Source organism: Sparus aurata, chromosome 24, assembly GCF_900880675.1.
Source record: "Sparus aurata chromosome 24, fSpaAur1.1, whole genome shotgun sequence".
Classification (NCBI taxonomy): domain Eukaryota; kingdom Metazoa; phylum Chordata; class Actinopteri; order Spariformes; family Sparidae; genus Sparus; species Sparus aurata.
Window position 1 is genome coordinate 22,370,178 of NC_044210.1, and position 14,257 is coordinate 22,384,434.

Sequence of the window (14,257 nt, forward strand, 5' to 3'; positions counted from 1 at the left end):
GCTTCTCTCTGAGAGGTTACAGTTGCCCAGTCTGGAGAGGAAAAAAACAAGATAATAAATTACGGCGTTAAAGTTTGGAGTCTTGAGTTTTGGTGATTAAGTATATATATATAATCTCTTTTTAGGACATGTTTAAGTCCTTGCTGTTCTACTCTGAGTAGTTGGGGACATGAATCAGTATTAAACAGAAATGAATGTTAAGAGGCATGATAGCAAATTATGAGGTTTTCAATCTCATATTTAGAGTCCTTATTTTGTATGGACAATATGTGAATATGCATTTGAACCAAACATGCTGGAAAATTTTCCTGTATGGCTAAATTTGAAATGGTGTAAGAGGAGTTGCTGTTTGACAGAAAAAAATATATATAAATCATTTCAACAGATTGAGACAAAATATGACTGAATCTTACTTCAGACTTTCCAGTTTACAGTGTGGACTCTTCAGTCCAAGAACCAGCAGCTTCACTCCTGAATCCTGCAGGTTGTTGTGACTCAGGTCTAGCTCTCTCAGACTGGAGGACTGGGAGCTGAGAACTGAGGACAGAGCTTCACAGCTGCTATCTGAGAGGTCACAGCCGCTCAGTCTGGAGAGACAACAGGAAGTTAACAGGTATCAAGTCATTTATTTCTTATCTCCAGTTGAAAGATGGCAGTATATTAATAACATCTCCCACTTACAGAGCTTTCTTGGAGGTTTTAACCACTGGCAGCAGCATCAGAAAAGCCTCCTCTGAAGCAGAGTATTTCTTCAGTTCAAACACATCCAGATCTTTTTCTGATGACAGTAAGATGAAGACCAGAGCTGACCACTGAGCAGGAGACAGTTTATATGTGGCCATAAATCCTGAACTCAGGTACTGTTGGATCTCCTCCACAAGAGAATCATCATTCAGTTCATTCAGACAGTGGAAAAGATTGATGCTTCTCCCTGCAGACAGAGTCTCCTCAAGCTTCATCCTGATGTACTCGACTGCCTCCTGATTGGCTGATCGGCCACGTCCTGTCTGTGTCTGCAGACCTTGTAGGAGTGTCTGATTGGTCTGCAGTGAAAGACCCAGGAGGAAGCGGAGGAACAAGTCCAGGTGTCCATTGGGACTCTGTAAGGCCTGGTCCACAGCACTCTGGAGGTACTGTTTCAGTGCAAATTCATGGCAGAATGACCGTTCTTTGGACATGAGATTCACTCCAGAGTTGATGAACGTCAGATGGACATGAAGAGCAGCCAGAAACTCCTGAACACTCAGATGGATGAAGCAGAACACCTTGTCCTGGTACAGTCCACTCTCCTCTTTAAAGATCTGTGTGAACACTCCTGAGTACACTGAGGCTGCTCTGATATCGATGCCACACTCTGTCAGGTCGGATTCATAGAACATCAAGTTTCCTTTCTGCAGCTGATCAAAAGCCAGTTTTCCCAGAGACTCAATCATCTTCCTGCTCTCTGGAGTCCAGTGTGGATCTGTCTCAGCTCCTCCATCATACTTGACATTCTTCAGTTTGGACTGAACCACCAAGAAGTGGCTGTACATCTCAGTCAGGGTCTTGGGCAGCTCTCCTCTCTCTCTGGTCTTCAACACATCCTCCAGAACTGTGGCAGTGATCCAGCAGAAGACTGGGATGTGGCACATGATGTGGAGGCTTCGTGATGTCTTGATGTGGGAGATGATTCTGCTGGCCTGCTCCTCATCTCTGAATCTCTTCCTCAAGTACTCCTCCTTCTGTGGGTCAGTGAACCCTCTGACCTCTGTCACCATGTCAACACACCCAGGAGGGATCTGATTGGCTGCTGCAGGTCGTGTGGTTATCCAGAGGCGAGCAGAGGGAAGCAGTTTCCCCCTGATGAGGTTTGTCAGCAGCACATCCACTGAGGTGGACTCTCTAACATCAGTCAGGACCTCAGTGTTGTGGAAGTCCAGAGGAAGTCGACACTCATCCAGACCGTCAAAGATGAAAACAACCTGGAACTCTTCAAAGCTGCAGATTTCTTTGGTTTCAGTGAAGAAGTGATGAACAAGTTCCACCAAGCTGAACTTTTTCTCTTTCAGCACATTCAGCTCTCTGAAGGTGAATGGAAATGTGAACTGTATGTCCTGGTTGGCTTTGTCTTCAGCCCAGTCCAAAGTGAACTTCTGTGTTAAGACTGTTTTCCTGATGCCAGCCACTCCCTTTGTCATCACTGTTCTGATTGGTTCGTCTCTTCCAGGTGAGGCTTTGAAGATGTCTTCTTGTCTGACTGTTGTTTCTGGTCTGTGTGGCTTCCTGGATGCTGCTTCAATCTGTCTGACCTCATGTTCATCATTGACCTCTGCAGTCCCTCCCTCTGTGATGTAGAGCTCTGTGTAGATCTGATTCAGAGGGGTTGGCTTTCCTGCTTTAGCAATTCCCTCAAACACACACTGGAACTTCCTCTGCAGGTTTGATTTAAGTTCATGCCGACAAACTGCAGCAAGATGTTCTAAATGAGGACACAACAAAAAAGATCATGAAGTTATTTATAAAGAAAATATCGAAATTTCCTTCCTCCTAAAGATTGTATATATGAACACATTTATCATCATCAGACTTCAGTAAAAATCTAATCTCATCCAGGATATTCAATCTTTAGAGAAATCCTCTTACTGCTCTGCAGACGGTCAGCCAGCTCCTCCTGCTTCATTCTCCTCAGGAAGTGAAGTGTGATCTTCAGAAATGCCTCTCTGCTGCTCCTCCTCTGCTCTTCATCATCACCATCCAACACCTCCTCATCCTCCCTCTGACTTTCTAAGACTTCTGGGTAATCCGAACTCAGAACCTTCTGGACCTTCTTCAGCTCGTTCTTCACAAAAATAACAATGGTCTCCTCCAGCAGCTGAAACCGAATATTATGTGAATGAGACAATTTAAACCAAACATCAGATCCATGTTGGACAAACGGACAATCCACTGGTCTGTAAAGTGCAACATGGAGTTTAGTCATTGTTCATGTACTGACCGTAAATATGGAGTCCAGGTGTGTTTGATGCTGCTTGACAGACGGACCTCTGGGAACCTCTGAGCTCTCCTGGTCCACTCTGGAGAAATCATGAAGACTTTGAAAATGCATGCAGTAAAAAGAAAGATCTCCTGCCACTCTCTGATTGTCTGCTACTGCTCTGTGAAAGCAGCATGATTGCGCTGCCTGTGTACCAAGTGAGACTGCAGATGACGACTGGACTTCACCTGTAAAGACCAAGGTGATATCTGATGAACAGTTCGTTTGCATGTATGTGCGTCGATGAGAATGTAATTGAATTATTCTCTTATTTAATGTTATAGGCTGTTTAGTTATTGCATGAAGCCAGGGGTGTATTTTGTACAGTTAGTTCTTTCTGTTGATTCTGTTAGAAGAATGTGTTTTAAAGCAAGATGATAATTGTTAATAGTTTGTGTGACTTTTGTTGCTGTGACTGCATTCTGTTGGCTATTATTTCTGTGCAATTCACTTATTATATTCACCTGATATTTCTGTTGTTATGCCCATGTAGAGTGAATAGTTGTTGTTTAAGTGTGACTAATATTATGAGTATGCTGTGCCTCCTATTCATTGTCTGTAGCAAAATTTTGTTGACAAAGTTTAACATTAAAAAAAGCACAGTAGGAACACCTTTCATGAAATAGCTGAACATGTTGATATTTGAATGGTTTCAATAGTTGAAAGCATGCATGTATTGAAATGTGACAAAAAAGTACAGAATTTGAATAACAAACAGCATGAGGAAATCCTGGAAAAAATGACAGTGTGATTGCTGATTTCTTGCAGTTATTGAATTTAAGAATTTGCACTTGAGAAGCTTGGGCTCCAACAGCAAACCTTGTCAATCAATTCCTATCGTGTTTTAAATATGTTTTAAATAGATGCTACATGTAGAACCTGGTGCTATACAGGCATAATACCAGTAGAGGACACTGTCTTGCTCAGTATTTTGATCCCATCCACTGTTGGAGTGTAAGAGATATAAAAAGAATACAGAAGAAGACAATATAATGCAAGTACTAGGAGAAGTGCACTGGAATGCCACTCAAAGTCTGAACTCTGGGCACATTTATGTAGAAGTTGTCTCATTTTGCACAACAATGGCAGCACCCATTGGCACAGGGTAGGTTGTATTTGTGAACTACATTATTTGTTAAAGGTTAGTGAGCAAAATATATAGATATGTTTCCAAGCATGAGAGTAAGAGAAAATGTAAAATGGATCTGTTATTTCACGTGTAGTTTTCCTGCTATGATTTTTGTAATACAAGCACTGCTGAATGTTCACTTGTGTGTACACTTGCCAAAGAGACTTCTTTTTGTTAACGTCAGACAAGTTTTGTGTTTACTTTTGGTATTTTGCACCTGGAACACTTTAAGGACAGAAGTTGAAAGTTTCTAAAATATTCCGACCTTTGATGTTGTCTGCAACACAGCATACATTTGATATGACAGCATGTAGAAAATCAACATTGTGTTGTATCCATTACCCATTAACACCCTACACCTTAGTGACCCACACAATATTGTCAAAGTTGGTTGTTGTGTCTAAACAACACTGCCTCTGGTGGGAATTGACTGGACAATCCTCCATCAACATCAAGGATGCATACTGTCACATATTCAAATGGGTACGGTCACTTTCTAAGGTACTGGCAAAAAAGGCAGAAAAACTATACTGACCCTGGAGAGGCAGCAGGTCTACGAAGCCAAAAACATCAGATTCTCCTACACTGGGCTGGACTTACATGCTCCCCACCAAACACTGATCTTCCATCTGTTTACCTCTGAGCCTCTTTTGCTTTTATTGACTGATTTATTGACATCATGGTGGTCTGGTGAAAAACATTTTCAGATTGGGGCATAGTTTTATTTTTCAAATTAGTTTTAAATACCTTTTATCAATAGCATGACGTCCCTGTGGGAAGATCATAGGGTGATCCATCGCCCAGGTCCTCTTCATGGACACACTGCTGGGTTCTTGTTTTTCCATCTTCCTCCTGATTGAATCACATAAAACAGCAAATAATCTACACTGCAGCCTGAACAATCTGAAACTGTGTATTGTCAATACATCTGATAAAAGTATTTGCTCGTTGTTTTCCAGGATCTTTTCATTTATTCTGCGTCTGGGCAGTAAGGCTGAAAAGTCTATCACAATGTGAAAGTTTCATATCGCTCAATGGTGATAATTACTGATCATTTTAATGACCTTAGATTTCTTAAAGCTGATTCATGACTTTCATGTTGGTTTGCATTTATTGCATACACATGAAACTATTTCCTTACTACTATCAATGACATGTCCATTGCGATACATATTATTTTTTTAAAGATTTTTTTGGCATAGACACCTTTATTAAGCAGTAGACAGATAGGAAATATGGGAGATTGGGGGGATGTGTCATGCAGCAAAGGACCTCCGGGCGGAATCGAACCGGGGTCGGCTGCGTTTATGGCATGCGCTCTAACCACTCGACTACCTGCGCGCCTCGATACATATTTCTATCATTTTATGGCCCAGGCCAGGATCTATGTGATCCAAACACCTCAAACTTCGATTTGTTTGTACAGAACACTCTTTTCCAGTTACTCTGACCAATGTCTGTAAACTTTTGCCTATCTTAATCTTTTCCTTTCATTAGCCAGTCTTTTTCTTGATAATCTGCCTAGAAGGCCAGCATCATGGAGGCTCTTCTTCACTGTTGACATTCAGATTGGGGTTTAACTGGTACCACTTAAAAAAAACTGCACGTATAATTCAATTCAATCTTTATTAGGGACACATCTCATGAGAGGTCCATAGCACAATAAAAATACATTAAAAAAAATAAAATACTTATACGCACAAACATGTACATACATATCCCCCCTCCTGCACACGCAAGCACACACACATACACACATCATATATTTACGTACAGGCTTGAACGCCAGTGGTTCCACATTCTAGACGAGAACCTGGTAGAGCTCAGTTCAGAGCTAATTAAGGCTAAAATAATACAATTTACAGAGTCAGATACCCTACACATATATCTGTATATAAGATTCCTTATTACGGCAGAGCAAGTGGGTACACCAACATTAGCAAACATTTGGCTGGCACTGCAGCTTCTAGGAGCTTTTAACAGCAACCTCATACTGTCATTGTAGGCCACTGTAAGTCTCCGCATGCTGCCTTTTTTATAGCACCGCCACAAGTGGGCAGTGTATAAAGGGGTACAAAAAGCTTTAAACAGGGAGGTCTTCACAGGCACTGAACACATACTGAATTTACGCGCCAACGTGTTTGCTTGTGCATACAGCTTTCGGCATTGTCTGTAAATGTCCTTGTCATCTGATAGATCATCGGTTATGTAATGGCCTAAATATTTTGCCTCATTACACACTTTAAGGGCAATGTCAGACAGGAAGAAGTCAGGAAATACTAATTTTCTGTCTTCTCTGCTTCTAACAATCATAATATTACTCTTTTTTACATTATATTTGATGTCAAGACCTGTGAGATGTCCATTTCTTAAACCAGACACTCTGGTGTCCTCTTGCACCCAATTCTCTTTCTTCTTTGGTTAAAGCCATATTGCACTGTCATTTGAAGGGAATAGTACACACTGTTGTATGAGATCTTAAGTTCTCTTTACAAATTCTTGCTTGAAATCAGTCTTCGTTTGTCAGAAAAAGGACAGACTGACAAATTTTAGAGGAAAATTTGTCCTTTTCCTGTCTACTATAATCTATATAATCAAATAATCCCTATATTAATAATCCAGACTATAATCAAACCCCCAAATGCTGATGCTCCAGGCACACAACTAGCCGAAGACAGGACAATTGTATTGTTTCAATAATCAGCAATCTTTTAACACGACAATCTTGGAATAGCTAACACAATGTGCCATTGGACCACAGAAGGCTGAAAATGGTGCTCTGTACACAGATGATAAGTAAATTGAAGTCAGTTAAGTCAAACCTTTAAGTGTTACTGTATGTTCAGTTAGTGTCCCTGCACAAAATATGAAATATTAGACAGACAAAACAATACATCTGATACAATGTATTATTATGAATAATGAAAGTCTGATAGCTTACCTTTTTCCTCGGCTTTGTTTAAAATCAATCAAAAAATCTTGACTCTTGAAGGACACACAGCTGGGTTCAGGTTCAGGTCCAGGAGAGTCTGGTCTCTGATGGAGTCTGCGAGGAATAAAAAATATAGTCAGGACATTGACAATATTAGAAATAATAATGTTTTTCTATAACAACAATTATTTGAACTATCTTTATTAGCTTTAATTTCTCAGCACAAGATCAGACTGATCAATTTCAGGAGAAAGTTATTTTTTTTAAGACTGTAATCAAACCCTCCATGGTGGTGCTCCCAACACCGAACTAGCCAAAGGAAGGCCAATTTTATTGTTTCAATAATTAGCAGTTTTAGAGTTTCTCACTGTGCTGACAGAACTGCAAATGATTTCCCTCTGATCAATTAGACTTTTGACTCAAAAAAGTTGGATTAGCTAACAACAGCCTTTTCACACAGAGACTCTGCATTATCTCTGCAGCGGAGGTTCGCAAATTCTCTGCATTTGTTTGTTCACACAGAACCAAGCAACTCTCGCATAAAGCCACACCAGTCAGTGCGTTTACATGCACAGCTTAGTCAGATTACAGCCATAGTTTGACTATGCTATTCAACCAGAAAACTGCAATTATCCGAGTATACATGCCGGTGAGAATATCTGATTATTGGGCCGGAGCATGTCATACCCGGTACGCTAGGTGGCGCTGTGCCCATTTCAACTAGTGGTAACAGAAACACCTCCGGCTGACCTCTTTACGTCACCAGCTGCCACAGCATTCAAGAAAGATGGCGTGCGAAGAGCGAGACAAAGCTACATCTTTCTACATTTCGTATGGTGTACATGATAATTACACAAACTAGGTGCACAATGGCGCTCTTTCTTGCCGTGAATTCGGAGGAAAGATGCCACCGTCCGTCTACTTCTAAAAATCGTGCGCCTCCATAGAACGCAAAATCCGATCTGATCTGATGGAACGTATACATGCAGGAGTAATGCGACTATCAATCGAATAATCTGGGTGCTTTAATTCTACTATGAGAAATCCGATCGGTCCAATTTTAGTCAGACTAAAATGTATATATGCATCTTAAAGATCCGTTCAAAGTCGGACTAACCCAGTAATTCGGTTATCTTGAGTGTCATGTAAACGCACTGAGTTTGTCAATTCATACAGCAAGCCGGCGCTGCGGATCCAAAACTATCATGGAGGTACACGTCATGATGATGATGCCTGTGTGTTTCTTTCAAGATGTTTCCCAGGTGTCCTCCTGTCAATCTAATCATTTTCACTGTGCTGACAGAACTGCAAAAGGACTGCTTATGAACATATGGATGCTGTTATAATGTGTTGTGATTGAGATCCTGATGCACTAAACATCCTTGAAAGTGACAAAGAGTCACTTTTCTCTAAATTACGTAATTGCCATCAGAAAACTGAACGCTGTCTGACTCTGCCACCTGCAGGAGTGAGGGAGGCTGTTTTATGGGGGAAAGTTCACTGAAGTCTCGGACTGGAGGGCTGAGCGTCACCGTGACTACAGTAACTACAACAACACAATAGTGGAAGGAGACAAACACTTGGTGAGTAAAAGTTTTCTGCCGGGGACATACACTGTTATTTGGGCAGAAAGAGTTAGTAAGAAGGACAGGATGGCAGACATGAGGGCCGACGCCTCGCGACATACAACACAGTATTATTTTCCTCATAAGTTGCCAAGGACAGTTACAATGTTGTGAAGGATCTGTTTAGCTTTCAGGCTGTGAACCATCAGTCCTCGCTCCACGCCGCCGGGTTGTCCATCCACACAGGTTCGGTTTGCCTCTGCCGTGGCTCTGATGCTACCTCTGATACTATCTCCAGAGGCGAAGCGAAATTTCACCCCTCGCCACATCTGAGACTTTCACACAGAGGAGGATGCAAAGATTTGTCACATGACCACTGCATTCAATGGTCAGTGTGAGTGGGGCCACATGGTTGCAGAAAATGTTCCTTTGTACACCTGAATGTAGTATATTTCTCAGTGAGAAACAAACTTTTGAGTGTTTCTCTATTTTCAGTTAATGTCTCCCTGCATGGAATATAAAACATATAAACACAGAAAACTATACATCTGATAAAATGTATAATTATGACTAATTAAATACTAATAACTTGCCTTTTTTCACTGCTTTTTTTAAAGTCAATTAAAAAATCCTTTGACCGGTCACTCTTAAAGGACACACAGCTGGGTCCAGGTTCAGGTCCAGGTCCAGGTTCAGGTCCAGGTCCAGGTCCAGTGGTTTTAGAGGGAGGGCCTCCCTCCTCTCTGTCCTCACACTGATTCATGCTGCTCAACTCACACACACTTTCATCTGGAGAGGAAACACAAATCATTCATCTGCACATCAACTGAAATCAGCCTTTCCATCATGTCTCCTGTCAGAACATCAGCTGCTCCTCCTCTGATTGGCTGCTTCATATCAGCGTCACATGAATGCTGCACTTCTACTGTCAGTCCACTAGATGGTGTCATGGAGCATCAGACTGGAAGTGAGTCGTCTGCTCTGAACACCAGTTTAACCAGCGAGACACGACTGGAATCACTGTTGTAGAAACACCAGTAACAGTGGAGGAAAATACAGTTACTCGCGTACTTTAAGGAACTACAATTCTGAGGTACTTCAGTCACGTATTTCCACTTCGTGTTACTTTATAACTTAACTTGTTACATATCTTTAGTTTATTTACACATTCAGATGATTGAGACACAATATCATGAACACATTGTGATGTATTATTGTAGATGATATATAAAGTCATTAATGTTGGAGTTTTTATTCCATGTGAACCATCTGTGTTAATATAACTGTCATCCTGCAGTTTACTTCTGCACCACCAGGTGGCGCCACACGGCTTCTACAGACAAGCAGAGGAAGATTTGAGTCACATGCTGCTCAAAAAGCAGCCTGAAGTTCATGTGCACACAACCACTATTTTCATCTGCTTCACTCTGTTTTAGATGAAAGCGTTCAAATGTTGCATCACTCCATCATTTATTGAGTTATTGATGACGTTTCACTGGCTGTAATATCACATTCACTGCTTTTATTTCACAGGCTTGTTCTGTGTTATCTTCAAGGGTTTCTCTCTCTGTGTGTGAAACCTGTTGAGCCTCTTTTTCATCCACTGCTGGAATCTTCAAATCACAGCTTGTGATGTTTGATTGGCTGCAGGCTCGATGATGTCATCTTGTTCTCTGTGTCTAAATATTTGTTTCAGCTCCTCAGCACAATACAAACGTTATTTCACATTCAGGTCCGTAAATCTGAATTAATGTTTTTTATTCCCAAAACAAGCGACTGTTACTTCATGGGGGCGCTGTCACACAGGATTCTCTTTCATATTCACAACAACATGTAAAGAAATTAAAAGTACAGTACCTCAGAGGGCTGAGATTTAGCTCAGTATAAGTGTGAAAGAGCACAAACACTCAAGTAACTCTACTGACTCTACTTACAAGTACTTCCAGGTTGTATTTCTGCGCAGTACTGGGATAATTATACTCAGTTACTTTCAAAGAGCGTCAGATCCTTCCAAAATAAGAAGGCTCCTCTGGATAAAGCTTCCAGAAAACACTAAAAAAACGAATTCAAGGGCAATGAGTTTGACTATTGATCACATTTCGGGTCAAAGTGACATAAATAAGAGACTGTTGGTGGAGCGTCTCCACACCAGGAAGTCAGTCACAGTTGGAGCTGAGGGCTCAGTCTATATGATGACATCATAGTAAATGATGGGCCACATTCAGGTGTTTGGACCATTTGACTTTCCAGGATGACATGTCTCTGATGATTCTGAACAAGAACCTGAACACCAACATATTATAAGTCACATCAGCTACAATCAACAGCAGCAGGGAGAGGAGGAGGGACAGGAAGTCCCCAGACTCCCTTCAGAAATCTCTCCATTTAGTGAGCTGTTGAGTTAAGAGAACCTTTATTAACTGTGTGAAACGCTGTTAATGACAGATTCTTAATGATTCGGGCCTTCTTGTAAATTCGGCCTATGTTACAGCCTCGTTTTAGGGGGTGCTGCAGCCCCCTCAGCACCTCCAGCTCCCGCATCCAGGCGAACAGCTGCTCTCCAGCCGCGTTTAGTGCGTCAGACAGCGGGAGAGCGGCGGCTCGTCTCGGCCTCCTCCACAGGCTGATTCAGGCAGGAGAAGCTGCCTTCAGTCATCAGTAAGTGGAGCTACACAGTGACAACCACTCTGTGTTCACACACTGACCAACTCACTCCACTTCTACTCTCATTTCTCTGGCTACATTCCCACAGCGATCCTATAACGTTGCTGCATTCTGACTATTCTAAGTTGTGTTGGGCCCAGAAATGATGTACCACGTCTTCCCCTCGTGTGAATGCAGGTGTGACTGTTTCAAACTCTGATGGAGGTTTTGCTTCGTCCTCTGATCTCATCAGGAACATCTGGTCACCAGAAGAGGAAGAAGCACCATGACAGTGAGCAGTAAACATCAGTTCATGTTCCAGCCTGCAGCTTCTCTCTCGTCAGTCTATCCTGCTGAGCCGGACACTGCAGCTCCTGATCCGTCTGTCCTGCACTGCAACTTTATTCTTCCACATTTTGAAGGCAAATATTCAGCTTTTTCTCAACTTATACAAGTTAAAACTAATATTAAACTGATGGACGGTGTAAAATCCTATAGTTGCACTGCAAATACTTTTTCAGTTAATGTAAAACAGACGATGTAGAGTAAATGTGTTTGATCTGATTATTGATAACATTTCAGTGGACAGAGACAGAAAGAGGCGACACTTCCTGTTGGAGGAGTGTTCACAGCTCTGACAGCTCATTTAGTGACACACTTACATTTTGATTCTTTCATTACAAAATAAAAGCTTTCATCAGCTCACCGTCCTCTGAATGCTGCTTCCTGCTGTCTCCACATCAACTACTGACCACCAACTAACTCCACCTCTGCTCTTCCTCCACCGTTCTCCTCTCAACATGGAGGATGAGGTTTTTAATGGCGGCTGTTTGAACTCACAGCTGTGAGTCTGTAGAAATGAACAATGGAGCGGCAGATTGTTGCTGTTTCTAGTGTCGCTAAGCAAACAACAGCTTGTGTTAACGAGTCAGACATTTTAAATGTGTTACATTACCTTCAGCTGGAGGTTCACACGGACACGACTGTCTGCACCACAACCATCACAGTGAATGAGACTTTGGACCAGCGCTGCTGAAGAAGCTGTTAGAGTTACACATTAATCACATCGTATGAATCATATCAGTGAAATCTGATGACTTGTGTGTTTAATGAGAGTGTGAAGGTCAAATACATGTTCAGTTGTTGTTACTTTGGTTCAACAAAGCAGCTTTAGTGACTTTTACAGAGCAACATCACTTTAACTGACTGTTAGTTTCTATGAGGTCACTACACAACAACTCACACACAACTCACAAGTTGTCATGAAGAAACATTCAGGTAACAACTTGTGTTATAAAATCCTTCAGCTGTGCTGCAGATACTTTGTGAGTTTTTAACTAGAACCTCGTCAAACACACAGTAAAGTTACATGTTAGTGTTTGTGACTGTGATTCAGTTCAGGTCCAGTTTGAATGAAGTGAGTTTGACGACGAGTTAACGAGCAGATTAAACTGATCTCAGTTCAGTCAGAGACACAAACTTCACTTCAGACTGCAGATGGTTGTGTTTTTTTGTTCATGATGAAAATATTTCCTTTCTTGACATTTAGCTGGTTAGCTGGATGTTAGCTGGTTAGCTGAATGTTGTTGTAAAGTTAAATCATATCTTACCTTTACAGGACTGAAAGCAGCAGGTGAGAGTAAACACAGTCCGTCCTCAGCTGCTGACGGTCTCTCAGGTGAGCTTCATCACAGGAGGAGGAGCCCAGGTGAGCTCTCACACTCTGTGTACACGCCCTGATGCCTGCTGGGTCCTAGTGCTCAACCCTGTGCTGCCTTCCCCTCCACATCAATAACAGTCCTGACTGTTGTGAAACACATCAGACCTCAGATCAGACTGAACTCACCTTCGCCTTCAAAATCATATATTAGTGTGAAGCCTCAGCTTTAAGTATTTCTCAGCACTTTCTGAGTTTTCTCTGGCTCTTTTCTGTTCAGCATTATTCTGCTGGAATTGGAGGACGTTGCCGCCCTCTGCTGGTGAAAAGAAGCCACAGCTGTTGTGTCTCCAGTGAGCTCACATCACAGTTCATCACTAACTAACAGTAATCACTGTTCAGTCTGTATATATCTCAGTCTGTTACATCTCACTGCACAGACTTCACTGTTTGTCGTCCTGGAATCAAATGAGGGAAATGTTCAGTGGTGTTCACAATCACCGACATCTTTTAAATCAGCAGGAAGTCTTTTATTAATGCTTCCACCACGCTGTTTTATTTCAACATGTCTCGTCTGTTTTATTATCATCCACATTGCTCTTTATTTATTGTATTATTTATATATATCTGCAGTTATTGGCCTCAACTCTGCCATGTTTTAATCACGTTTCAACCTCGTAAAGCCCTTTTTAACTGTGAAAACTGCTGTATGAATAAAGTTTGTAATTATTATTATTACACCAGTGAGCTTCAACTAATGATGCAATTAACTGTCTCAAACAAATGGACGTCAGTGATGATTCATATTTCCACACATTAATATGTTACTGTGATGTTTTGATGTCGTCCATGTTTTTATTGGATTATTGTCTATTGATTCATTAGTTGTTCTGTTTATTGTGTGTTTCTGTTTTTATTTGTGGTTTGTTGCATTTCCCCAAATTATGTAATGTGAATAGTTTGAGTGTGTGTGTGTGTGTGATGGAGGGGAGGTCTGTGGTTCTTCACCTCTCCTGACACATCTGTTATGTTTCAATCATCTCATCTGATCTGATCTCATGTGTGTGCTGATCCAATAACAAATCAATACATTCATACGTGTTGAAGAAACAGGTTTGCTGAAGTTGTGCTGTTGTACTGACTACTTTAACTGTGTGGCAGCTCTTTATTTACTGCAACAAAGGATTGTGGGTATTTCTATCACTGTTTATTCTTAACAAACAGATGTGGGCCTGAATAAGTTTGTCCCCCTTTTATTTCTGTGGACATCAGGTTCAATATCACCTGAACTACCCAGGGATTGAAGCCACAACCTCCA

General features: G+C 41.4%; 1 protein-coding gene and 1 long non-coding RNA gene across 2 annotated transcripts; both read right to left on the minus strand.

Annotated features, from left to right (window-relative positions):
* Positions 1 to 148: 148 nt before the first annotated feature.
* Positions 149 to 2,674, minus strand: LOC115576968 (protein NLRC3-like). The gene is made up of 4 exons (XM_030409691.1): positions 2,623 to 2,674; positions 682 to 2,458; positions 454 to 587; positions 149 to 153 (listed from the first exon to the last, which is right to left on the minus strand). Exons 1-4 carry the CDS (start codon positions 2,657 to 2,659, stop codon positions 149 to 151), a joined length of 1,953 nt encoding a protein of 650 aa, XP_030265551.1. The 5' UTR covers positions 2,660 to 2,674.
* A 349-nt stretch (positions 2,675 to 3,023) lies between these two features.
* LOC115576727 (uncharacterized) lies at positions 3,024 to 7,190 on the minus strand. The gene is made up of 3 exons (XR_003982934.1): positions 7,084 to 7,190; positions 4,890 to 4,994; positions 3,024 to 3,053 (listed from the first exon to the last, which is right to left on the minus strand). It is a non-coding gene; the product is annotated as an uncharacterized LOC115576727 (long non-coding RNA).
* Positions 7,191 to 14,257: the final 7,067 nt, after the last annotated feature.

Coding starts and splice junctions, on each gene's coding strand:
- LOC115576968 (XM_030409691.1), bottom strand. CDS start 2,659: ATGAAGCAGGAGGAGCTGGCTGACCGTCTGCAGAGCA. Junction 2,459..2,622: donor GGCTGACCGTCTGCAGAGCA/GTAAGAGGATTT, acceptor GTCCTCATTTAG/AACATCTTGCTGCAGTTTGT. Junction 588..681: donor AAAACCTCCAAGAAAGCTCT/GTAAGTGGGAGA, acceptor TTGTCTCTCCAG/ACTGAGCGGCTGTGACCTCT.